The 22096-nt window shown below is 40.5% G+C and overlaps 1 protein-coding gene across 1 annotated transcript in view; it reads left to right on the top strand.

Moving 5' to 3' along the window:
- Positions 1-22096, top strand: part of PCNX2 (pecanex 2) — a 314554-nt gene that overhangs the window by 3625 nt on the left and 288833 nt on the right. Inside the window, exon 2 of the mRNA XM_040242736.1 lies at positions 21527-21732. Coding sequence (XP_040098670.1) covers positions 21527-21732 — 206 coding nt within the window. The remainder of the gene's footprint in view (positions 1-21526; positions 21733-22096) is intronic.

A 22096-nucleotide genomic window follows, 5' to 3' on the forward strand; every position in this document is an offset into this window, starting at 1 on the left:
GAAGCAGTGACCCGTCCTCAAGTGAAGTTCTGAGCATCTGGGAGGTGGTAAGGTCAACCTGAATAAAGGAAAAAGTGGGGTGGAAACTTTACATTCTTCAAGACCTCATCATATCAGTTCAGTTCAGTTCAGTCGCTCAGTCGTGTCTGACTCTTTGCGACCCCATGAATTGCAGCACGCCAGGCCTCCCTGTCCATCACCAACTCCCAGAGTTCACTCAGACTCACGTCCATCGAGTCAGTGATACCATCCAGCCATCTCATCCTCTGTCGTCCCCTTCTCCTCCTGCCCCTAATCCCTCCCAGCATCAGAGTCTTTTCCAATGAGTCAACTCTTCTCATGAGGTGGCCAAAGTACTGGAGTTTCAGATTTAGCATCATTCCTTCCAAAGAAATCCCAGGGTTGATCTCCTTCAGAATGGACTGGTTGGATCTCCTTGCAGTCCAAGGGTCTCTCAAGAGTCTTCTCCAACACCACAGTTCAAACGCATCAATTCTTCGGCGCTCAGCCTTCTTCACAGTCCAACTCTCACATCCATAAATGACCACAGGAAAAACCATCGCTTTGACTAGACGGACCTTAGTTGGCAACGTAATGTCTCTGCTTTTGAATATACTATCTAGGTTGGTCATAACTTTCCTTCCAAGGAGTAAGCGTCTTTTAATTTCCTGGCTGCAGTCACCATCTGCAGTGATTTTGGAGCCCAAAAAAATAAAGTCTGACACTGTTTCCACTGTTTCCCCATCTGTTTCCCATGAAGTGATGGGACCAGATGCCATGATCTTCATTTTCTGAATGTTGAGCTTTAAGCCAACTTTTTTGCTCTCCTCTTTAACTTCATCAAGAGGCTTTTTAGCTCCTCTTCACTTTCTGCCATAAGGGTGGTGTCATTTGCCTCTCTGAGGGTATTGATATTTCTCCCGGCAATCTTGATTCCAGCTGTGTTTCTTCCAGTCCAGCATTTCTCATGATGTACTCTGCATAGAAGTTAAATAAGCACAGTAACAATATACAGCCTTGACGTACTCCTTTTCCTATTTGGAACCAGTCTGTTGTTCCATGTCCAGTTCTAACTGTTGCTTCCTGACCTGCATACAGATTTCTCAAGAGGCAGTTCAGGTGGTCTGGTATTCCCATCTCTTTCAGAATTTTCCACAGTTTATTGTGATCCACACAGTCAAAGACTTTGGCATAGTCAATAAAGCAGAAGTAGATGTTTTTCTGGAACTCTCTTGCTTTTTCCATGATCCAGTGGATGTTGGCAATTTGATCTCTGGTTCCTCTGCCTTTTCTAAAACCAGCTTGAACATCAGGGAGTTCACGATTCACGTGTTGCTGAAGCCTGGCTTGGAGAATTTTGAGCATTACTTTACTAGCATGTGAGATGAGTGCAATTGTGCGGTAGTTTGAGCATTCTTTGGCATTGCCTTTCTTTGGGATTGGAATGAAAACTGCCCTTTTCCAGTCCTGTGGCCACTGCTGAGTTTTCCAAATTTGCTGGCATATTGAGTGCAGCACTTTCACAGCATCATCTTTCAGGATTTGAAATAGCTCAACTGGAATTCCATCACCTCCACTAGCTTTGTTCGTAGTGATGCTTTCTAAGGCCCACCTGACTTCACTTTCCAAGATGTCTGGCTCTAGATGAGTGATCACACCATCGTGATTATCTGGATCGTGAAGATCTTTTTTGTACAGTTCTTCTGTGTATTCTTGCCACCTCTTCTTAATATCTTCTGCTTCTGTTAGGTCCATACCATTTGTGTCCTTTATTGAGCCCATCTTTGCATAAAATGTTCCCTTGGATCTCTAATTTTCCTGAAGAGATCTCGTCTTTCCCATTCTGTTGTTTTCCTCAATTTCTTTGCATTGATCATTGAAGAAGGCTTTCTTATCTCTTCTTGCTATTCTTTGGAACTCTGCATTCAGATGCTTATATCTTTGCTTTTCTCCTTTGCTTTTCACCTCTCTTCTTTTCACAGCTATTTGTAAGTCTTCGCCAGACAGCCATTTTGCTTTTTTGCATTTCTTTTCCATGGGGATGGTCTTGATGCCTGTCTCCTGTACAATGTCACGAACCTCATTCCATAGTTCATCAGGCACTCTATCTATCAGATCTAGGCCCTCAAATCTATTTGTCACTTCCACTGTATAATCATAAGGGATTTGATTTAGGTCACACCTGAATGGTCTAGCGGTTTCCCCTACTTTCTTCAATTTAAGTTTGAGTTTGGTAATAAGGAGTTCATGATCTGAGCCACAGTCAGCTCCTGGTCTTGTTTTTGTTGACTGTATAGAGCTTCTCCATCTTTGGCTGCAGAGACTATAATCAGTCTGATTTCGCTGTTGACCATCTGGTGATGGTAGAGGGTGTTTGCTATGACCAGTATAAGGCATTATATATTTTTATTCTTTGTTTTATGGTTGTGGCTTTATTTTTCCTCAGTTTTTTTGTCTTTTAGCCAGACTTACTTGGCTTCCCCGGTGGCACTAGTGGCACTGAACCCTCCTGCCAATGCAGGAGACAGACGTGGGTTTGATCTCTGGGTTGGGAAGAGCCCCTGGAGGAGGGCATGGCTACCCGCTCCCCGCAAGTACTCTTGCCTGGAGACTCCCACGGACAGAGGAAGCTGGCGGGCTACAGTCCACGGGTTCGCACAGAGTCGGACACGCTGAGCTGACTTAGCACGCAGGCACTCTGTTTCCAGGTCTGCTTTTTAATTTAAACTTGAAGACCGTTTGCTTGGATAAACACCACTTCGTTTCTAATTGCTGTAATGATCATAAAGTGGGTCTTGTCAGGGGCTGTGTCGCCCCAGACATACAGCGGATGGTCCATGCACAGCGGTCGTCATTGTCACACCCAGCTGGTAACTCTTCTATCACGGTCTGTGACCACCCCCATTTGGGTACATAACTATTTTTCTTTAGGTTCTGTATTTCTTTGGCTACCCCTATTCGCTCCTGCTTCTAACATAGAAGATGCCTTTATGTGAATTATGGAAACGTGGTCTGTCCAAAAAGACACCCTTTCCTGGCTCTGGACCCGGGGGCTGCACTTCAGTCACCCTTTAACCCTGGAGGGGTTATGGGTGTACATATATCAGCATATCATACATATGTCATCTGGAGGCCTTTGTACAGCATGCAGCCTGCTCACCCTGACACAACAGGCCTGACCAGTCCACTTGATTGTTGGTACGTTGTGGGACTGCTTGGTACACTGCTGGTCCCAGAGGGTACCTCTCACCCTGCTCAGTCCTAGCGCTCGTATTCAGCTTCATCATGAGAAAGGCTTTTTCTGCTGTTGAATCACATGGTTCCTACTTAGTCTTCTTTGATTTGTAGAAGCTGTTTTCTCGTGCTTCTACTTCTGGTGACTTTATTTATACTCACATTGAGATGCTTGATGCTTTACACTTTCCCATAATCCACTTGAATGTCTGAACTTCTTTCTTCCTCCCCACAGCTGCCTGAAACAAAATCGGTTTGAGGTTGAAGGATGCTTGAAGGCAATCTTCCCTGGGCCCTGGGCTTCCAAAGAAGTGCAGACCCAAGCCTTCTAGACTCGGGCCGAATGCCATCCCTTGCAATTGTCTTAAAAATTTTGCCACTCCAGATCATTGTTTGGACTGTGTGTACAAAGAGCTTGGCTCCATGGGGACTTTGCTTTCCTGATGCAAGCACTTTTACCAGAGATGTCCCTCTCTGTTGGGCATCCTAGGGCAGTTGTCTTCAATCTTTGCAAGTTAATATGGCCTTTCTTGAGTGACCTTGCCACCGTCTGCAAAATTCCTTCTGATTTTCCTCATCTTCTGCCATTTAGACACATGAACATCTGACAGCCACTTGTGTTTTTGTGTCTGTGATTTAAAAAAAAGCACCTGCCTTGTTCTAGGATGTCGGCCTCTGCAACACTTTCCAAAAGAGTATTCTTCCTCACTTTTCTTTGTTTCAAATATTGCAAGTTCACAACTAATTTTCTGGTGGTAAAATTTATTACGTTCCCAATCCCACCTGCACTTCCCTTTCTCCCAATTAGTGACTAGTTTTATTTGGATGCCACTCTCTGTAGACATATTGTTATTTTTCCAATTGTAATGTTTAATACTTTATGTAATACCCTTGGTGTGATTTCTTTTGCATGGAAGTTGATATTTATCAGGAGATTATTGTTTTCTGATTTTAACCATTTGGTGTCTCAGATGATTCCTTTTACAGTTTAACCAACTTTATTGTCATTTTTTTTCTACTCTAAATCTCTTTTCTACATCCTACAGAAGAAAAAAAAATGGACTAGTTCTTTTTTAAAATTTTAATGTAATTTAATTTCTTATTGGAATGTAATTGCTCTACAATGTTGTGTTGGTTTCTGCTGTACAACAGTGATATATGTACACACGTATCCCCTCCCTCTTGAGCTCCCCGCCAACCCCTCACCCCACCCCTCTAGGTCATCATACAGCACCAAGCTGAGCTCTGTGTGCAGTACAGCAGGTTCCCACAGGCTCTCTGTTTTACACATGGTAGTATATATGTATCAATCCTACTCTCCCAATTGTCCTACCCTCCTCTTCTCCCACCCTCCACGTCTACAAGTCCATTCTCTTCTCTATTCAGTTCATTTCAATTCAGTTGCCCAGTCGTGTCTGAATCTTTGCGACCCCATGAACTGCAGCACGCCAGGCCTCCCTGTCCATCACCAACTCCGGAGTCCACCCAAACCCATGTCCATTGAGTCAGTGATGCCATCAAACCATCTCATCCTCTGGCATCTCCTTCTCCTCCTGCCTTCAGTCTTTCCCAGCATCAGGGTCTTCTCAAATGAGTCAGCTGTCCGCATCAGGTGGCCAAAGCTTCAACATCAGTCCTTCCAATGAACACCCAGGGCTGATCTCCTTCAGAATGGACTGGTTGGATCTCCTTGCAGTCCAAGGGACTCTCAAGAATCTTCTCCAACACCACAGTTCAAAAGCATCAACTCTTCGGTGCTCAACTTTCTTTATAGTCCAACTCTCACATCCATACATGACCACTGGAAAAACCATAGCCTTGACTAGATGGACCTTTGTTGACAAAGTAATGTCTCTGCTTTTTAATATGCTGTCTAGGTTGGTCATAACTTTCCTTCCAAGGAGTAAGCGTCTTTTAATTTCATGGCTGCAGTCACTGTCTACAGTGATTTTGGAGCCCAGAAAAATAAAGTCAGCCACTGTTTCCACTATTTCCCCATCTATTTGCCATGAAATGATGGGACCGGATGCCATGATCTTAGTTTTCTGAATGTTGAGCTTAAAGCCAACTTTTTCACTCTCCTCTTTCACTTTCATCAAGAGGCTCTTTAATTCTTCTTCACTTTCTGCTATAAAGGTAGTGTCATCTGCATATCTGAGGTTATTGATATTTCTCCCAGCAATCTTGATTCCACCTTGTGCTTCCTCCAACCTAGCATTTCTCATGATGTACTCTGCACATAAGTTAAATAAGCAGGGTGACAATATACAGCCTTGATGTCTCTATTCCTGACCTGCAAATAGGTGTATCTGTACCAAAAAATGGACTAATTCTTAGTGGTATTCAAAATTTTTCCTTTTTTTCTGATGGATTTCTCACCTTTAACATTGCTATTATTATAGGTAATAGTAACAGCCCGCACTCACTGAGCATATAGACTGGCACTGTTGGAAGAGCTCTGCGTGAACTAAAACATTTCCTCCTCTCAGTAAACCAGAGAGCCATTGTCATTATTCCCACTTTACAGTTGATGAAACTGGCATGGAGAGGTTGGTTAAGAAGTTTCACAATACATGGCTAGTTGTGACCTAACCAGAATTAGAGCCCAACAGCTGGAGTTGGTACCTACTCAGCCATACCACCTCTAATCCAGGTAATTTCACAAGTTAATTTTTCCTAGATAGTCCTTTGCACATGCTTAGTGTCTGGATCGCTTCATGCCAGTGTGCAGAATATTTTGCAACGGGATCTATTTTTTGCACTTTGGCATGAAGAGATCCAGCCACTGAGTATGTGCAAAGGACTGTGTAGGGAAAGTTACCTTCCCTCCCACACTTGTCTCCAGTACGTTTTTTGAGAGGCAGCTACCATATACTGTCTCTTGTGTGTTCTTCTAAGTGACATTTGGTCACATGTGACTGAGTTTGACTTCGGGATTCTGAGGTTTAATCCCAAAGCAGCCTTCTTTGTCATCCACTCTCCTTTTAATTTGCTCTGTAGAGTTCTTTCTCTACTCTTAGATAAAATTGTACAAGGCCTGTGACTTCAGGTCACAGATAATACAAGGCCTTATAGTTGCTTTAAGTAACAAAACACAGCTTTGCTTGGGATTTCAGCTTGTCCGATTCCATATGGTGATGCCAGGCTTCAGCGATATGAGGGCGGCCTGGTCTTTTTTCACTTTTCTTCCTCACACATTGGCTGATGTTCTAATGCCTTTGGCATTGAAGAGTAGGAAAGTTCTGTGTTAACCAGTGCGGTGGTAATCTGGCTATCAGCTTTTGAAACATGGCTCGCATTTCCAGCTGACTCTCTCCAGCGAGGTCCTTCCACATGTCCTGTAGAGACCCTGTTCTCCTTGCCAGGTTTCTCCTACCCACAGTTTCCTTGAGGAGGGTTGTTGTATCTCTCTTCTGCCTGTGGAAGGTTGCTTACTCCTTCCACAGTTCTTTGGCACATGTCAGTCCACCCCAGATTTCTTTTGGTCCAGGGCCCATCTGAACTTCTAAAGCAAACCCTGAAGTCATTTGCACACACAGTCTATGCAAATACTCACATATTCTCTCCATGAACAAACTGGGAGGGGCAACCCAACCCCCGCATATCAACTTCTCCTTCCTCCCTCCATCAGAGCAACTAGCCAGCCAGTCTCTCATCTTTCAGTTCTTCTGGGAAAAATCAGGCATCATACTTCCTGCCCTAATTGTCAGGACCATAGTAAGACTCTGAGTGGTCCCACCAAAGCCTTTCTCCTGGTTGTGCGGAAGAGATACACAGGGCTCACTGAATACCGACGGGGCCCTCCGACAATCTTCATGAGTCCTCTCATTCTGGACTCCATTACATCCTCACTTTGGGTGAGGGGTTTTAGGGTCATCTTGCTCATTGTCATAACCTATTTAGAAAGTTTCTGGATGTGCTTTGTTCCAGAAGCTGTCCTGGAATCTGATATCTCTCCTACCTTGGCTCTTTAGTCAACACTTCCACACAGCTATTTTGTGTGCAGCCATTTATGTGTACTACATCTTGTTTTGTCCACTTTACCTTTTCTACTTTATTTTTGACAGCATTCCATGAAGAGCTACTTCATTATTTTTAATGTCAGCATGGTATGCCACTGTGTGAGTAGAGTGATTTATTTGGCCTGTCCCCTATGAAGACTAGAGCTTTGGCTGGTGGCTCAGATGGTAAAGAATCTGATGACGGTGCAGGAGACCTGGTGTGATTCCTGGTTTGGGAAGATCCCCTGGAGAAGGAAATGGCTACCCACTCCAGGATTCTTGGTTGGAGAATTCCATGGACAGAGGAGCCTGGCAGGTTACAGTCAGACATGACTGAGAGACTTAAACTATGAAGATTATTTTAAGTTTTTCAGATGATATTTTACATTGTCTATTTGAATTGTTTCTTTCAGTATTTGAGCGTGTATATAACAGTCAGGGTATGCTGATATGGGCTGATGTAACAACCTCAAAGTCTCCCTGGCTTTACCATTTTTTTAAAATTTGTATTGTATGTCTAACATGGTTAGTTGGGAATGGAGGGCATGGTTAGGAGAGGGTCCTGCTTATCACAAGCATGTAGATTTCCAGGCTACATGCCCATTGCACCCAGACTTTTCTTCATCAGGACTTTCCTGTACTCCAAGGGCAGTGGAAAGTACAGTCCTACTGTGTGTCCAGAAAAGAACTGGACCTATTTGATGGACCTATGTCTACTACATCAAAGTGCCGAGTGTTCAGCTGGATATTGGGGAAACAACAGGCTAATGATACATTGGTATCTCTCCTTGTTAACAGGTAAAGATAAACAGATATAAATAACACAATGATAACTTATTTCAAGGGAAGTACAAGATGCTTTACAGTAAAGATGGAAGGCCTCTTTCTGGTTTTGGTATTTAGAAGGGCTTTGCAAAGGAAAGAATTTCTAATCTGGAGTCTGTTGAGTGATTAAGAGCTAGTCAAACCAAGTTTAGTAGACCATGAGATTGTTCCTCAGCATGGTGAGATACAGTGATGAGTTATTTTTTAGTCAACTTTGAGGTAGGATATTGTTTTTTATCCCTCAATTTTTATTTTTGAAAAATCCCTCATCTATGGAAAAGTTACAGGTGTAGCACAATGAATATGAATACTATATACCTTTCATTTTAAGTCACCAGTTCTCAATGTTTTGCCACATTAACTTCATCACTCTCATGGTTATACAGTTTAAAATTTGCTGAATCACTTGAGAATAAATTATAGACATCAAGACACTTCCCTCTAGAAACTTCGTCAGGTATCTCTTAAGGAAAAAATCATTCTCTCATATAATTGTCACACTCATAAACATTGATCATGTTTTGTCAGATATATAGTTCTCATGCAAATTTCACTAGTTATGCTAATAGTGTCCTGCCTAGCTGGGATTTTGGTTTTGTTTTTCTGGATTTGAGTTTCAATCAAGGATTGCACGTTGTTTTTAGTTGTAATGTGTCTGTCCTTTATTCTAGAACATGTTCTTCAAGTCTTTTTTCTTCGTTTTTGCTTTTGTGCCAGTGAAAGTCGTTTTGCAGAATGTCCCACAATTTTGATCCTTTTTTATTGCATCCTTGTGATTAGATGTGTGATTATGCATTTTTTGGAATGAATACTAAGTGATGTGTGTCGTCCTGATCATATCAGGGCCACCCAATGTCATCTCCCCTATTGTTAGTGCTGTTAAGTTTGGTCATTGTTAAAGATGGTGTTGGTCACATTCCTTTGTTGTAAAGGTACCCACCGGTTTCCCCTTGTATTTAACAAGTAATCTGGGAGAGGAAACCTGGAGATTGTACATGTTATTATAAAGTCAAAGTGAAAGTCACTCAGTCGTGTCTGACTCTTTGCGACCCCATGGACTGTAGCCCGCCAGGCTCCTCTGTCCATGGGATTCTCCAGGCAAGAATGCTGGAGTGGGTTGCCATTCCCTTCTCCAGGATATCTTCCCAATCCAAGAATTGAATCCAGGTCTCCTGCATTGTAGGCGGATTCTTTACCTTCTGAGCTACCAGGGAAACCCCCACATATCACCCCTCAAATTTTTCATTCATGATTGTACCATAAATTAATGATGCTTGGCTAAGATAATTACCTTAATGATGGCTGCAAAATGGTGATTTTCTATTTATTGGTTAGATATTCTTCTGTGAAGAAAGGCTTTCCTTTTCCCTCTGCCCTATAATTTTGTCATGCTTATTAGTGTGGTCTCATAATTTCTTTTTTTTATTCAATGGATATAATTTATTCCTACCATCATTATTCTTTAAAAAAATTAAATATTTTATTTATCTCCAAACTAGATTTAAAAAAAATGAAGTATAGTTGATTTACAATTTTATTTTAGTTTCAGGTATATAGCATAGTGATTCAGTATTTTTACAGATTATATTCCATTAAAAGTTACTGCAAAATAATGGCTATAATTCCCTGTCCTGCGTAATATATCCTTGTTGTTTATCTGTTTTATATACAGTAGCTTGTGCCTCTCAGTTCCATACCCCTATATTGCCCTTCCTCTTTCCCTCTCCTCGCTGGTAGCTACTAGTTTGTTCTCTCTGGCTGTGAGTTTGTTCTTGTTTTGCTCTATCTATTCATTTGGTTTATTTTTTAGATTCCACATATAGGTGATATACTACAGTATTTGTATTTCTTTGACTGACTTCGCCAAACACAGTATACTCTAAGTTCGTCTACGTTATTGCAAATGGCAGAATTTCATTCTTTTTCTGGGTGAGTAATACACCATTATACATATATATACACTCCTATAACCCCACTCCAGTACTCTTGCCTGGAAAATCCCATGGACGGAGGAGCCTGGTAGGCTGCAGTCCATGCGGTCGCAGAGTCGGACACGACTGAGCGACTTCACTTTCATTTTTCACTTTCATGCATTGGAGAAGGAAATGGCAACCCACTCCAGTGTTCTTGCCTGGAGAATCCCAGGGACGGGGGAGCCTGGTGGGCTGCCGTCTGTAGTGTTGCACAGAGTCGGACACGACTGAAGTGACTTAGCAGCAGCAGCAGCATACCTCTACCAAAACAAAATCTTTTTGTTAAGTTCATGAGTGTTTTGTGATTTTTATCATTATTACTATTGTTGTTATTACTTTAAGAACACATCGATAATGTGCTGTGAGAGTACTGTTTTCTAAAGTTACTTGGATTAATTCTTTAAACAATTTTATTGAGATATAATTGACATATAATGTCACATTAGTTTCAGGTTTACAATGTCGTAATTCAATATTTGTATAGGATTAATTCTTTATTTTTATTTTTTGATTTGTTTTTATGGTTATGCTATCAACTTGATATATGATTAAGCTCATCTGTGATTATTTAATTCTAATTTTTTTCCTCCATCCTTGTTGATTTAATAATTTTGAGAGGTATAGAACAAGTTAAAAAACACATTAAAAAGATATGCCATTTTACTTTATCAAAAAATGTCTCTGGCTCTTGAGTGAAAATTAGATTCGGGAAAGAACAAGGTAGATGTGGGAGGTTTGGAGGCTGTTTCACTAGTCGAGCCCAGAGATAATGCTGGCAGTAAAGATGGATAAATGTGGTCTAGTTTGATAAGATTTAGTGATGCATTCACTTTTGGGGTGGAGAAACAAGTATAAAGGTAGGAATCAAGGGGGATGCCCAGTTAATTGGTTTGAGCAACAGGTATACCGGGTACCACTGACTGAGATGGGGAATGATAGGTAGGAGAGGATAGTGGTGAGAAAGGATGTAAAACCAAACACCTCATTTAGACATGTTAGCTTGGACTTTCTTTTTAAATATCAAAGTAGAGAAATTATTGACGAGGTAGTTGGATATAGCTGTGGGGAGCTTAGAAAAGCAATCTAAGCTAGAGATATGGATGAGAAAATCATCAATTATAGAGATTATATTGATGCCAAAGGACTGAATGAGAATATGTAGGAAGAGAGAAGAGGCCCCAGAAGCTGTAGACTCAGATGTAAAGCAAAGAGGAGGTGTGAGTGAGACAGGGGGAAAGCTAGGAGTGTGACCTCTTAGAAGCAGAACGAGGAGAATATTGCAAAACGTAAGCAACTGTGTTGAGTGCTGCTTAGAAAATTGGATTAAATTGTTGTTTCTAGAGATGTTGACAAGAACATTTTCAGTGGAGTATTGCGGAGTGGCAGTCTGATTGCTGATTGTTTAAGAAGCAATGGGAGGCGAAGAAGTGAAGACAGGTGGGAAAGACCATGCTTTCAGGCAGAGAGTGAGAAATAGTGCAATGCACTATATATAGAGAAATGTGGAGATGTGGATAGGTCTCAAGGGAGTCCTGTCCTTCAAGTTTGGAGGAATCTTGAGGATGAGGATGCGATTTGAATTCCCCCGTGGTTCTCGGAGAGCTGCTTCATACACAGTGGATAATCAAATCACTCTTCCCATTAATGAAATCTAACTCATATGGGAATTCACAATTTTGGAAGAGTGTCTGTGGTCAGTTGCATTTCAGTATACCCACTGCAATGTGGTGGCCTGGATCCAGATCATTAAAAATGGAGCTTGAAAACCAAGGTGTTACTCCTAGTATTGAATTGCCTTAAAGTTCAAATTATGCTGTTGTTTTTGTGACAACCTTTGTTTTACTACTTAGATGGCAACAAAAGAGAATATTTATGTCATTTATGTAATAAATACAATCTTTTCCCCATCATAGGAAACTTGGGTTTAAAATGAAAAGACGATTGACTGATTTTACCTCATTTATTGATTTTGGGTGATCTTAAATACAAAAAACAAATATAGAAATGTTGGGACTGTGAGGGACCTTGGGAATATTTTACTTTGGGTTATATGTATATTTAATTCCTTTTTCCAAATCTTTATCATCTCAAAAGAAAATGAAGAGAGCTAATACTTATTTCCTACTGGTATTCCTAATCTTTTGATAACTTATTCTTCCTTTAAAGACTACAACCTGAGGTCTGTGAGTCTGTTTCTGTTTTGTAAATAAGTTCATTTGTGTAATTTCTTTTTAGATTCAACATGAGGAATGTCATATAATAAGGATGGGGGAATGGATAGTTAGGGAGTTTGGGATAAACATGTAGACACTGCTATATTTAAAATGGAAAACCAACAAGGTCCTATTGTATAGGGAACTTTGCATGTGGCAGCCTGGTTGGGAGGGGAGTTTGAAGGAGAATGGATACATGTATATATATGACTGAGTCCCTTTGCAGTCCACCTGAAACTGTCACAACACTGTTAATAGGCTATATACTCCAGTATACATTTAAAAGTTTAAAAGAAAAAAAGATTACAAGGCAATACTTAATCAGGGAAGAATAAAAATCAGAAAATAAGAAACATCCCTGAAACAAATCTTTTACCAAGAAAACAACTATTGGGCTTATTTCATAATGTTTTCTTATTATATATTAACATTTCTCACTGTCTAGGCAAGCAATAAAAGCATTTGCTCTGTAGCTCTTTACTCACTTCAAAACACTGTATCTGAATTTATTATTCCAGGGCATTGATGAATGATGCATAGATGATGATGATGGTGATAGGGATAAGTGACACGAGCATTTGGGTGCTTAAGTACCAGAAAATATATTAGTACATTGTTAACAATCCTGTTAGGAGCTATTATTCCCATTTCACAGCAGAAATAGATATCTATGAAGGCTCAATAGATTGCCAGGAGAAATATCAATAACCTCAGATATGCAGATGACACCACCCTTATGGCAGAAAGTGAAGAAGAACTAAAGAGCCTCTGGATGAAAGTGAAAGAGGAGAATGAAAAAGTTGGCTTAAAGCTCAACATTCAGAAAACTAAGATCATGGCATCCGGTCCCATCACTTCATGGCAAATAGATGGGGAAACAGTGGAAACAGTGGCTGACTTTATTTTTTGGGGCTCCAAAATCACTGCAGACGGTGATTGCAGCCATGAAATTAAAAGACACTTAGTCCTTGGAAGGAAAGTTATGACCAACCTAGACAGCATATCCAAAAGCAGAGACATTACTTTGCCAACAAAGGTCTGTCTAGTCAAGGCTATGGTTTTTCCAGTGGTCATGTATGGATGTGAGAGCTGGACTGTGAAGAAAGCTGAGTGCCGAAGAATTGATGCTTTTGAGCTGTGGTGTTGGAGACTCTTGAGAGTCCCTTGGACTGTAAGGAGATCCAACCAGCCCATCTTAAAGGAGATCAGTCCTGGGTGTTCATTGGAAGAACTGATGTTGAAGCTGAAACTCCAATACTTTGGGCACCTGATATGGAGAGCTGACCCATTTGAAAAGACACTGATGCTGGGAGGGATTGGGGGCAGGAGGAGAAGGGGACAACAGAGGATGAGATGGCTGGATGGCATCCCCGACTCAATGGACATGGGTTTGGGTAGACTCCGGGAGTTGATGATGGACAGAGAGGCCTGGCGTGCTGCAATTCATGGGGTCGCAAAGAGTCGGACACGACTGAGTGACTGCACTGTACTGAACTGAGTAGCTTCTCCAAGGTTGTAAAATTATTAAATGGAGAAAAATTACAACATGTAGACATGCATAACTATCCTAAATGTTTATTTATTCACCAAGATTTTTGAGCACCTATTTGCAACATACCAGGCTAGGTGTTGAAAGAATAATGTAGAACAAGACAGACCTGGTCTTGTCCTCATGGAACTGACCGTCTTTGAATGAATAATTAAGAATCGATGATAAAAATGTAAACACTTTGAAAAGGGACAAAAATAGACAACTGACAGAGAAATATATATACATACATATATTTTCAATAAACACATGAATGATTATTTTAGTAATAATCTAAGAAAAGTAGATATTAAAATAATGTGATTTGGGCATATCTGAGTTGCAAAGATGTAAAAGGTAATACCTAATATACTTTAAACAAATAACCATTCTCAGAAATTCAGAGGGCTATATGTATAAGATGAATCACAATTTATTATAATAAAAGACTAGAAATAGGTATCAATTGATAGGGGATGGGTTAATGAATTATATATGGTACTTTCAAAGTGGAGTGCTATGCAGTTGTGAAAAAAGGGAATGGGCCAGTAGACTGCTATAGAGTGATCTCTAGGATCTACTATTAAGGAGAAAAAGAACAGAAGTTAAAATTAGGCTAGAAATTAGGAAGGAAATAGAAAGCATTTACCTTTTTGTTTTTAAGAAGACACAATAAAAGGATAAGTTAAGAAAAAGTGAATAGAAAAGTAAAGGAAATAGACTGGAGGATATCAACAGAGCTGGCAAAAAGGAATGACTCTTATTTGATAGATTGGTGGTATACTCAAGCAAAAACTATTTCAAATGACTTTAAACACAGAGTTTCTAGGCCTACTGGAATATAACCTAAAGATAAAAACACCAAAAACATCTTAAATTGCATTTGGTTATCTTATTGTCATCAAAAAGATTTTATATTATTATTTTGAAATTATTATATTTATAGATCAATGATGACAATAAGAAACTGTGATTAGGAATCAAGAGTTCAGCAATAAGAGAAAACAAGTACAAATGAAATCACAGAAGTTACTTAGAACCTTGTAATCTACCATTTGAATTGGAAATACCCATCTGAAATCATGATCTATTTTTTTCTAAAAAAATGCATATTTTTAGCTCTATTTAGATTGAGGCCAAGAGGAGAAAGGAGTGACAGAGGGTGAGATGGATGGATGGCATCACTCAGTGAACATGAGTTGGAGCAAACTCCGGGAGATAGTGAAGAACAGGTTAGTCTGGAGTGCTGCAGTTCATGGGGTCGCAAAGCAGCTGGACAACAAAACATGACTCAGCAAAACAAAACACCTGGAATCAATGATAACCCAATAAGGATGCACAAATCTCACAGTCAGATTCTGCTCTTTAAGTACCATTTTCTTCTTAAAGATAGTAGGATTCTTTGGAGAAATGGCCCATTCTAGGTTTGGTCCAGAAAACATACAAGAGTAACCTAGGGTCCTGTTGAAAGGCTTTGGGATTAAACTTGTAGCTGCTGGCCAAAGATGGGTCAGTTTGAGCATCCATGGGTCATAATATAATGGTGTGCATTTAGAAGTAGGGTGTGTCCTCTAGGAAGACAAGACATTGATGCTGTCATATAGAAACTGTACCGGATGCCAGAAAGACTCAGCTGTTGCCCCTACAGTGGCTGGTATGTCGGCAGAAAGACTTGCCCCCAGGTCAGTGACCAGTCTGTGGTTAGCCTAAGAGTGGGATGGACGGAGGGCCTCAGTGTCTCCATCTGCGAGGAACTGGAGAAGCAAGTTGATGCCAAGAAAGAGGCATACAGTTCTACTCCTATCCCTTGGTTATCAGAGAGTCTTCCCTTCTTAGAAATCTCCACTCCCATTTTGCACAGAAGTGCACTCCCTATGCCCACCGCCAGGCCTAATTCTTTAAGCCCTTTCCTTGCTCTGACTCAGGAGATGGGGCCATTGGTCCCCTTTCCATCATCCAGTGTCTCTTGCGGTGCTGGTCTCCTCATGTGATGTCACTGCTGCAGGATCCTCTCTCCCTCGCAAGGCCCACATTTGTCATCTCAGGAGCACTTACCAAGCAGCTAGTGTGGGAGCCTGAGTCCTCACGATGAGTCAGCGACTTCTCGAGACTTCTCCCTGAACTTGGCATTGTCAGCTCCTAAGGAAAGCTCAGTTCATCAGTTTGGGAAGATGAAAAGACTCTGTGGATGGATGGTGGTGATCATTGCAAAACACTACGAGTGGACTTGATGTCCCTGAACTGTACATTTTGAAATGGTTAAGATGGTACATTTTGTTATATGTATTTTGCCACAATAAAAGGATATATATATATAAAAAGGAATGGTGACTGTGAAAGAACCAGAGCTCTGAGCAGAAGGAACAGAGGTGGGTCCCACGAGGAGAGCTATGAACCATTGGGGTATACACACAGACAGGTGCTTCTAGGGAACGCTAAATCCTGAGAAACCCAGTTTAGCAAGAAATGCAAACTGTTGTATTCATAAATGCTTAGTTGGTAACATGTTATTTTTCTTGAATTTTGTCAGAAAAAAGTTCAGTCGAATGATAATACGACTAGTTATCCTAGTAATGGATCAGAAAATGACATATAGCTTATCTTTAGCCAAGGATATACTTTTGAAAAAATGTGCCTCTTATTGTTAGTAAAGATGTGTTCAAATGATAAGTTCATGGAAAGGAGAGAGAATTATGATTTACCTTAGAGCAAGTAAACCTCTATTCAAGTAAACCTCTATTCAAAATCTGAATATACCTTATATTGGGGGAAAGATTTGGGGTTGAAATTAAGCATGAATATAAAACTGCTCATTTATGACAGAGTCCTTCCTAAACCCCCCTCCTTTCTCTGCATATACACTTATGCTCTAGAAGCTGGAGATTTTTGTTGATTGAAAGTAATTTTCAGTGATCTCCCAGGGAATGTAGAATTGAGGGAACCTGAGCAGAGCTTATTTATATAGCATGAAAAGGGAACATTTGGAAACATCCCTGGTGGTCCAGTGGCTAAGCCTCCGAGCTCCTAATGCAGGGGGCCCGGGTTTAATCCCAGGTCAGGGAACTAGATCCCACATGCCGAAACTAAGAGATCGCATGCTGCAGTTGAAAGACTCTGATGCCACAAGGAAGATCGAAGACCCTGCATGCTGCGACTAAGATCTGGCACAGCCAAATAAATAAATATCAAAAAATTAATAACAAAAGGGGACATCTCATTGATGTCATTTATTATTTTATTGGATAATAAACAGAGAAGATGCTCATTCCATTTGGAGGGTCTGCTGAAGGGAGAGGTTTTTAAAAGACTCATTAGAGCAGAGAATTTGGGGAAGACTAATGTACCATGTATCACACGCTGTGACATCTTTCCTGTCTCCAAGGAAAGTTTCAGTAAAATCTGTATCTCTCCAGTCTGGTGTGGTGCAGGGGCTTTTGGGTGATGTGACAAAGCTCTAAGTGTTCTTTCACTGAGGATGAGACAGGAACTGTTCTTACCTGAGTTGCGAACTAGTTACTGATATTCATGTTAACTTCAAATTCTAACTTGTTGCCTTCTCTTAATTTCAACATTGCTAAGCTTATGCTGTAGCCCACAGGTATGAGAATGAACTGAAAAGTAATCTCTCTTCTTATTGTGGCAAGTCAATTTTTTTCTAAATGAATTTCCCCGGTATCCATATGTAATCTTTTCTCTCTCATCCTTCTTCCCTAGCCTTCTTTTCCCAATGCCTTGAGTTTTATCTCTAATCTGATTTGAATGGAAGCTTCCTCATAAAATGGAACCCTGACATTCACTTAGGTGAAGCCATGCTAGGTGCCATACCCCAAATCTCAGTGGTTCAATGAATCAAAGGTTTATTTCTTGCTTCTGTTATATGTCCATTTGGGGTCTGTAAGGCCCTTGTTCCACAGAGTCACCCAGGAGCCCAGGCTGAAGAAGCTCTATCATCTTGTGGATAGATCTGGGAAATCATGACCTCTGACGTGATCAGCTAAAGAGGAGAAGGGCATGGAGGAAGCACCCAGCTTATAACTGTTTAGGCTTAGAAGTGACACTGAGCACTTCGCTCATAGTCCATTGGCCAAAAGTAGGCACCTGGCCCCCGCCAGACTGGAAGGGAGGCTGGGAAATCCAGGGGAGTCCATGTGTGTTTGCGAGCACTTAATACTATGAAACCCAAGTTACATTATAGTTCAAACAGCTTTTGAATGTAATTTGTATATGGCAGTTTGCTAGTCTGTTCTCATAGACATTTGCTGGGACTTACTTATTTTTCTTTAAATTTTGTTTATTCATGGCTGTTACGGGCCTTTGGTGCTGTGTGGCCTTTTATCCAGCTGTGGTGAGCGGGAGCTGCTCTCTAGACGTGGTGCTCAGCCTTCTCATCACGATGGCTTCTCTTGTTGCAGAGCACGGGCTCTAGAGTGGGTGCGCTCAGCAGCTGTGGTTCCCAGGCTCGAGAGCACAGACTCCGTCGTTGTGGCGCACAGGCTTAGCTGCTCTGAGGTGTGTGGGATCTTCCTGGACTAGGGATCGAACCTGCACCTCCCGCATTGTCTGGTGGATTCTTTCCCACTGAGCCACCAGGGAAGCCCTGCTGGGATTTATTTTTTATTAAACACTTAAAAAAAATCTTCCTTCTTTTCCTCCCACTTTTATTGAATAATAATTAACACTTAACATTTAAGATATACATCCTAATGGTTTGATTTACATATATTGTGAAATGATTATCACAGCAAAACATAGGCTTAGTTAACATTAAGCATCTCATGTGTACAATAGGTACAGTAGAAAGAGGAGAACAGAATTCTTGGGATGAGAACTCTTAGGACCTGCTCTCCTAACAACTTTCTTATGTATCATACAACAGTGTTAATTATAGTCATCATGTACACTACACCTTCAGTACTTATTACTCTTACAAGTTTTGACCACCTTCCTTTAATTTTTCCTCTCTCCACCTTCCCACTTCTGGTACCCAGTCCGTCCCTCCTCCCACCCAACCACAAGTCTGTTCTCCACGTCTCTGAGTCTGTTTCTGTTTCATAGGTAAGTTCATTTGTGTCCTATTTTAGGTTCATAAGTGATATATGATATATATATCCTAAGTGATATATATCATAAGTGATACATATCATAAGTGATATATGAGATTTGTCTTTCTCTTTCTGACTTATTCCACTTAACGTGTTAATCTCTAGGTCCATCCATGCTGTTGCAAATGGCATTATTTCATTCCTTTTCTTTTAGCCTATTTAAAAAATATATTTTAGACCTGAAATATACAGACAGGTTAAAAAAGGTGATGAAGGCTGCTAATGACCTCTTTATCTGTCTTCCCAATTTGTCTCTATATTCCTTGAGGTTCTTCACACCTTCTCATGAAGAGATACGTGTAAATGCGACACTTGTCTGCTTTCAGGGAGGGAAACTGACTTTATATATTATCTGTCTGCCTAATATTATCTTATTTAATCATTCTTTCATTTATTTATTTATGAGTTTATATTTACGTGTGGACTTTTCCCCCCATGAAATAAACACAAGCCAGTGGTGATGAAAATTTGTCACTTCGACTTTTCCTGTTGGTGATCTTTCTTGGTTGTTCTTTCGATTTGTCTATTCTGTTTGGGCTTCCCTGGAGGCTCAGCTGGTAAAGAATCGCCTGCAATGCGGGAGACCTGGGTTCAGTCCCTGGGTTGGGAAGATCCCCTGGAGAAGAAAAGGCTACCCACTCCAGTATTCTGGCCTGGAGAATTCCATGGACTGTATAGTCCATGGGGTTGTAAGGAGTCGGACACATCTGAGCGATAACCCATTGTTATTCTGTTTAGAAATGGTCTTTACCTAGATGGTAAACAATCAGATAAGACCAGGGCAAGTTGTGCAGAGGCTGCGTGGGACCAGAGGGGGCCAGGCCATGTGGTCTCCAAGCCTAGCTGTGTTCCACACTGCAGCACGGACTGGACTCATCACTGTCTTTCTGAGGTCCTTCTGGGAGGTGCATTGATGAAAAAGGTCTCTATTGAAACTGTCCTTAGTATCATCCTGAGATACTCAGGGATTCATTTCTATTTCAGAAGATAAGAATTTCATTTAGGAAGGACTGGAAAACCCATCATGGTTCATGGTCTGTGAGAAAAATAGGAAGGGATGTGAGGAGAGAATTAAATGGATCTCAGTGATTCTATTAATACTTGTTTCTTGAGGGGATTGGACAGAATCAAACTGACCCTCCCCATTATCTCCATGTAAAGATCCTTTGCTACTGATGGAAATATCCCTCTGCCTTTTGTTTTTTTGAACTTTTACTTTTATATTGGAGTATATCCAACAACAGTGTTGTGATAGGTTCAGGTGCACAGCAGAGTGACTTGGCCATAAATATACATGTATGCATTCTCCCCCAAACTCCTCTCCCATCCAGGCTGTGGCATAACATTGATCAGAGTTTCATGTGCTACAGTAGGTTCTTGTTGGTTATCCATCTTAAATTTAGCAGTGTGTACATGTTGATCCCAAACTCCCTAACGATCCCTCCCCTTCCAGTAACCATAATCCATTGTCTAAGTCTGTGAGTCTGTTTCTGTTTGTAAATAAGTTTATTTGTATCATTTCTTTCTGCTGCTGCTGCTAAGTCGCTTCAGTCATGTCTGACTCTGTGCGATCCCATAGACGGCAGCCCACCAGGCTCTGCTGTCCCTGGGATTCTCTAGGCAAGAACACTGGAGTGGGGTGCCATTTCCTTCTCCAATGCATGAAAGTGAAAAGTCAAAGTGAAGTCACTCAGTCATGTCCGACTCTTAGCGACCCTATGGAATGCAGCCAACCAGGCTCCTCTGTCCATGGGATTTTCCAGGCAAGAGTACTGGAGTGGGGTGCCATTGCCTTCTCATTTCCTTCTAGATTCTCATATAAGGGATATTATATGATATTTCTCTTTGACTGACTTCACTAAGTATGACAGTCTCTAGGTCCATCTAAGTTACAGCTGGCATTATTTCATCCTTTTTAATGGCTAAATAATATTCCATTATATACATATATGTACCACATCTTCTTTATCCCTTTATCTGTTGATAGACATTTTGGTTGCTTCCGTGTCTTGGCTATCGTAAACAGTGCTGCAGCGAACACTGAGGTGCATGTATCCTTTCGGATCATGTTCTTCTCTAGATATATGCCCAGAAGTGGGATCATCCTTCTGTGTTTTAGAAACAGTACATTCTCATAGAGCCCTTGCCTACATCACGCCACTAGAAAAATCCATGGCTTGATGATATTAACCCAATGGGAAATCAGGTTTTTTTTTTTATTTCTTTCTCCTTTCCTCTGTTCTTTGCAAGGGTGTTTGTGTTTTGTTGAAGAAAACAGCATCTCAGAGGCCTTTCTCTGGCCTTGAAGACCACATGCACAAGAAGACCAGATCTGACTATAGAATAAAGAGCTAGTAGAAATGGAGAGTCTTGCTATACTGTATCTTTCATTCTGTGAAGTTCCTGTCTGCAGATCAAATCTTGGTCATTGCAGCTAGTGGCAGAACCTGAGAAATAAGAAAGACTTTTTAAAAAGATAAAAAAGGTAATAGCTCTTTCTCCTTTGGTATTAAGAAAAGAAAAGTTACAAAACTAATAAAATTTGAAACCTTTCCCAGCTTATGCTTAATACTTAAAAAATGTTTTCATATATAAGATAAAAATAATCCTATAAGCAAATAATTTTTTCCCTTTCTTTTCTCTTCTCTAGGCTTTTCCTCCAGATGCCATCACTGTATTTTTTTACTGCAGTTCAGTGACCATATTCTTCACAATAATCAAATTGATCAGTTATCGCCTACACCTCATGTTTGATAAAGGAGAAGTGATCCAGCGAAGACCCCCTGGAAAGAAAGAAAAGCAAAGTAAAGACAAAGAGGCCAACGGTGACCATATAACTAATCACAGAAATCCAAGGTAACATTTCTAATTAATGCATCAGTTTATAATTTAAATGTTTTAATCTTGATTAAAATAATTTTGCTCATTTATTTGGTGTTTATGAAACTAGGCCAGGAGAGTCAGACACAAATATGTACATTTTTCTTATATTTACATATACACTTAGGCATAAAAAATGTTGATGATCCAGATGGTTTAATTGACTGTTTAATGTGACCTTATACCATGCTGTGAAATTCATTTGCATTAGGCTTAGCATAACAAAATATTTTACTTTAGTCTTTCTATCTCATCATTTAAATGCTTAGCACATGCGAGTATGTTCAGGAAATTTGTGTTTGTTGATTTAAAAGTAATACATTGTGTAGAACTAAAAAAG

This window comes from Oryx dammah, unplaced genomic scaffold (genome assembly GCF_014754425.2).
Source record: "Oryx dammah isolate SB20612 unplaced genomic scaffold, SCBI_Odam_1.1 HiC_scaffold_6, whole genome shotgun sequence".
In the NCBI taxonomy this organism is placed as follows: domain Eukaryota; kingdom Metazoa; phylum Chordata; class Mammalia; order Artiodactyla; family Bovidae; genus Oryx; species Oryx dammah.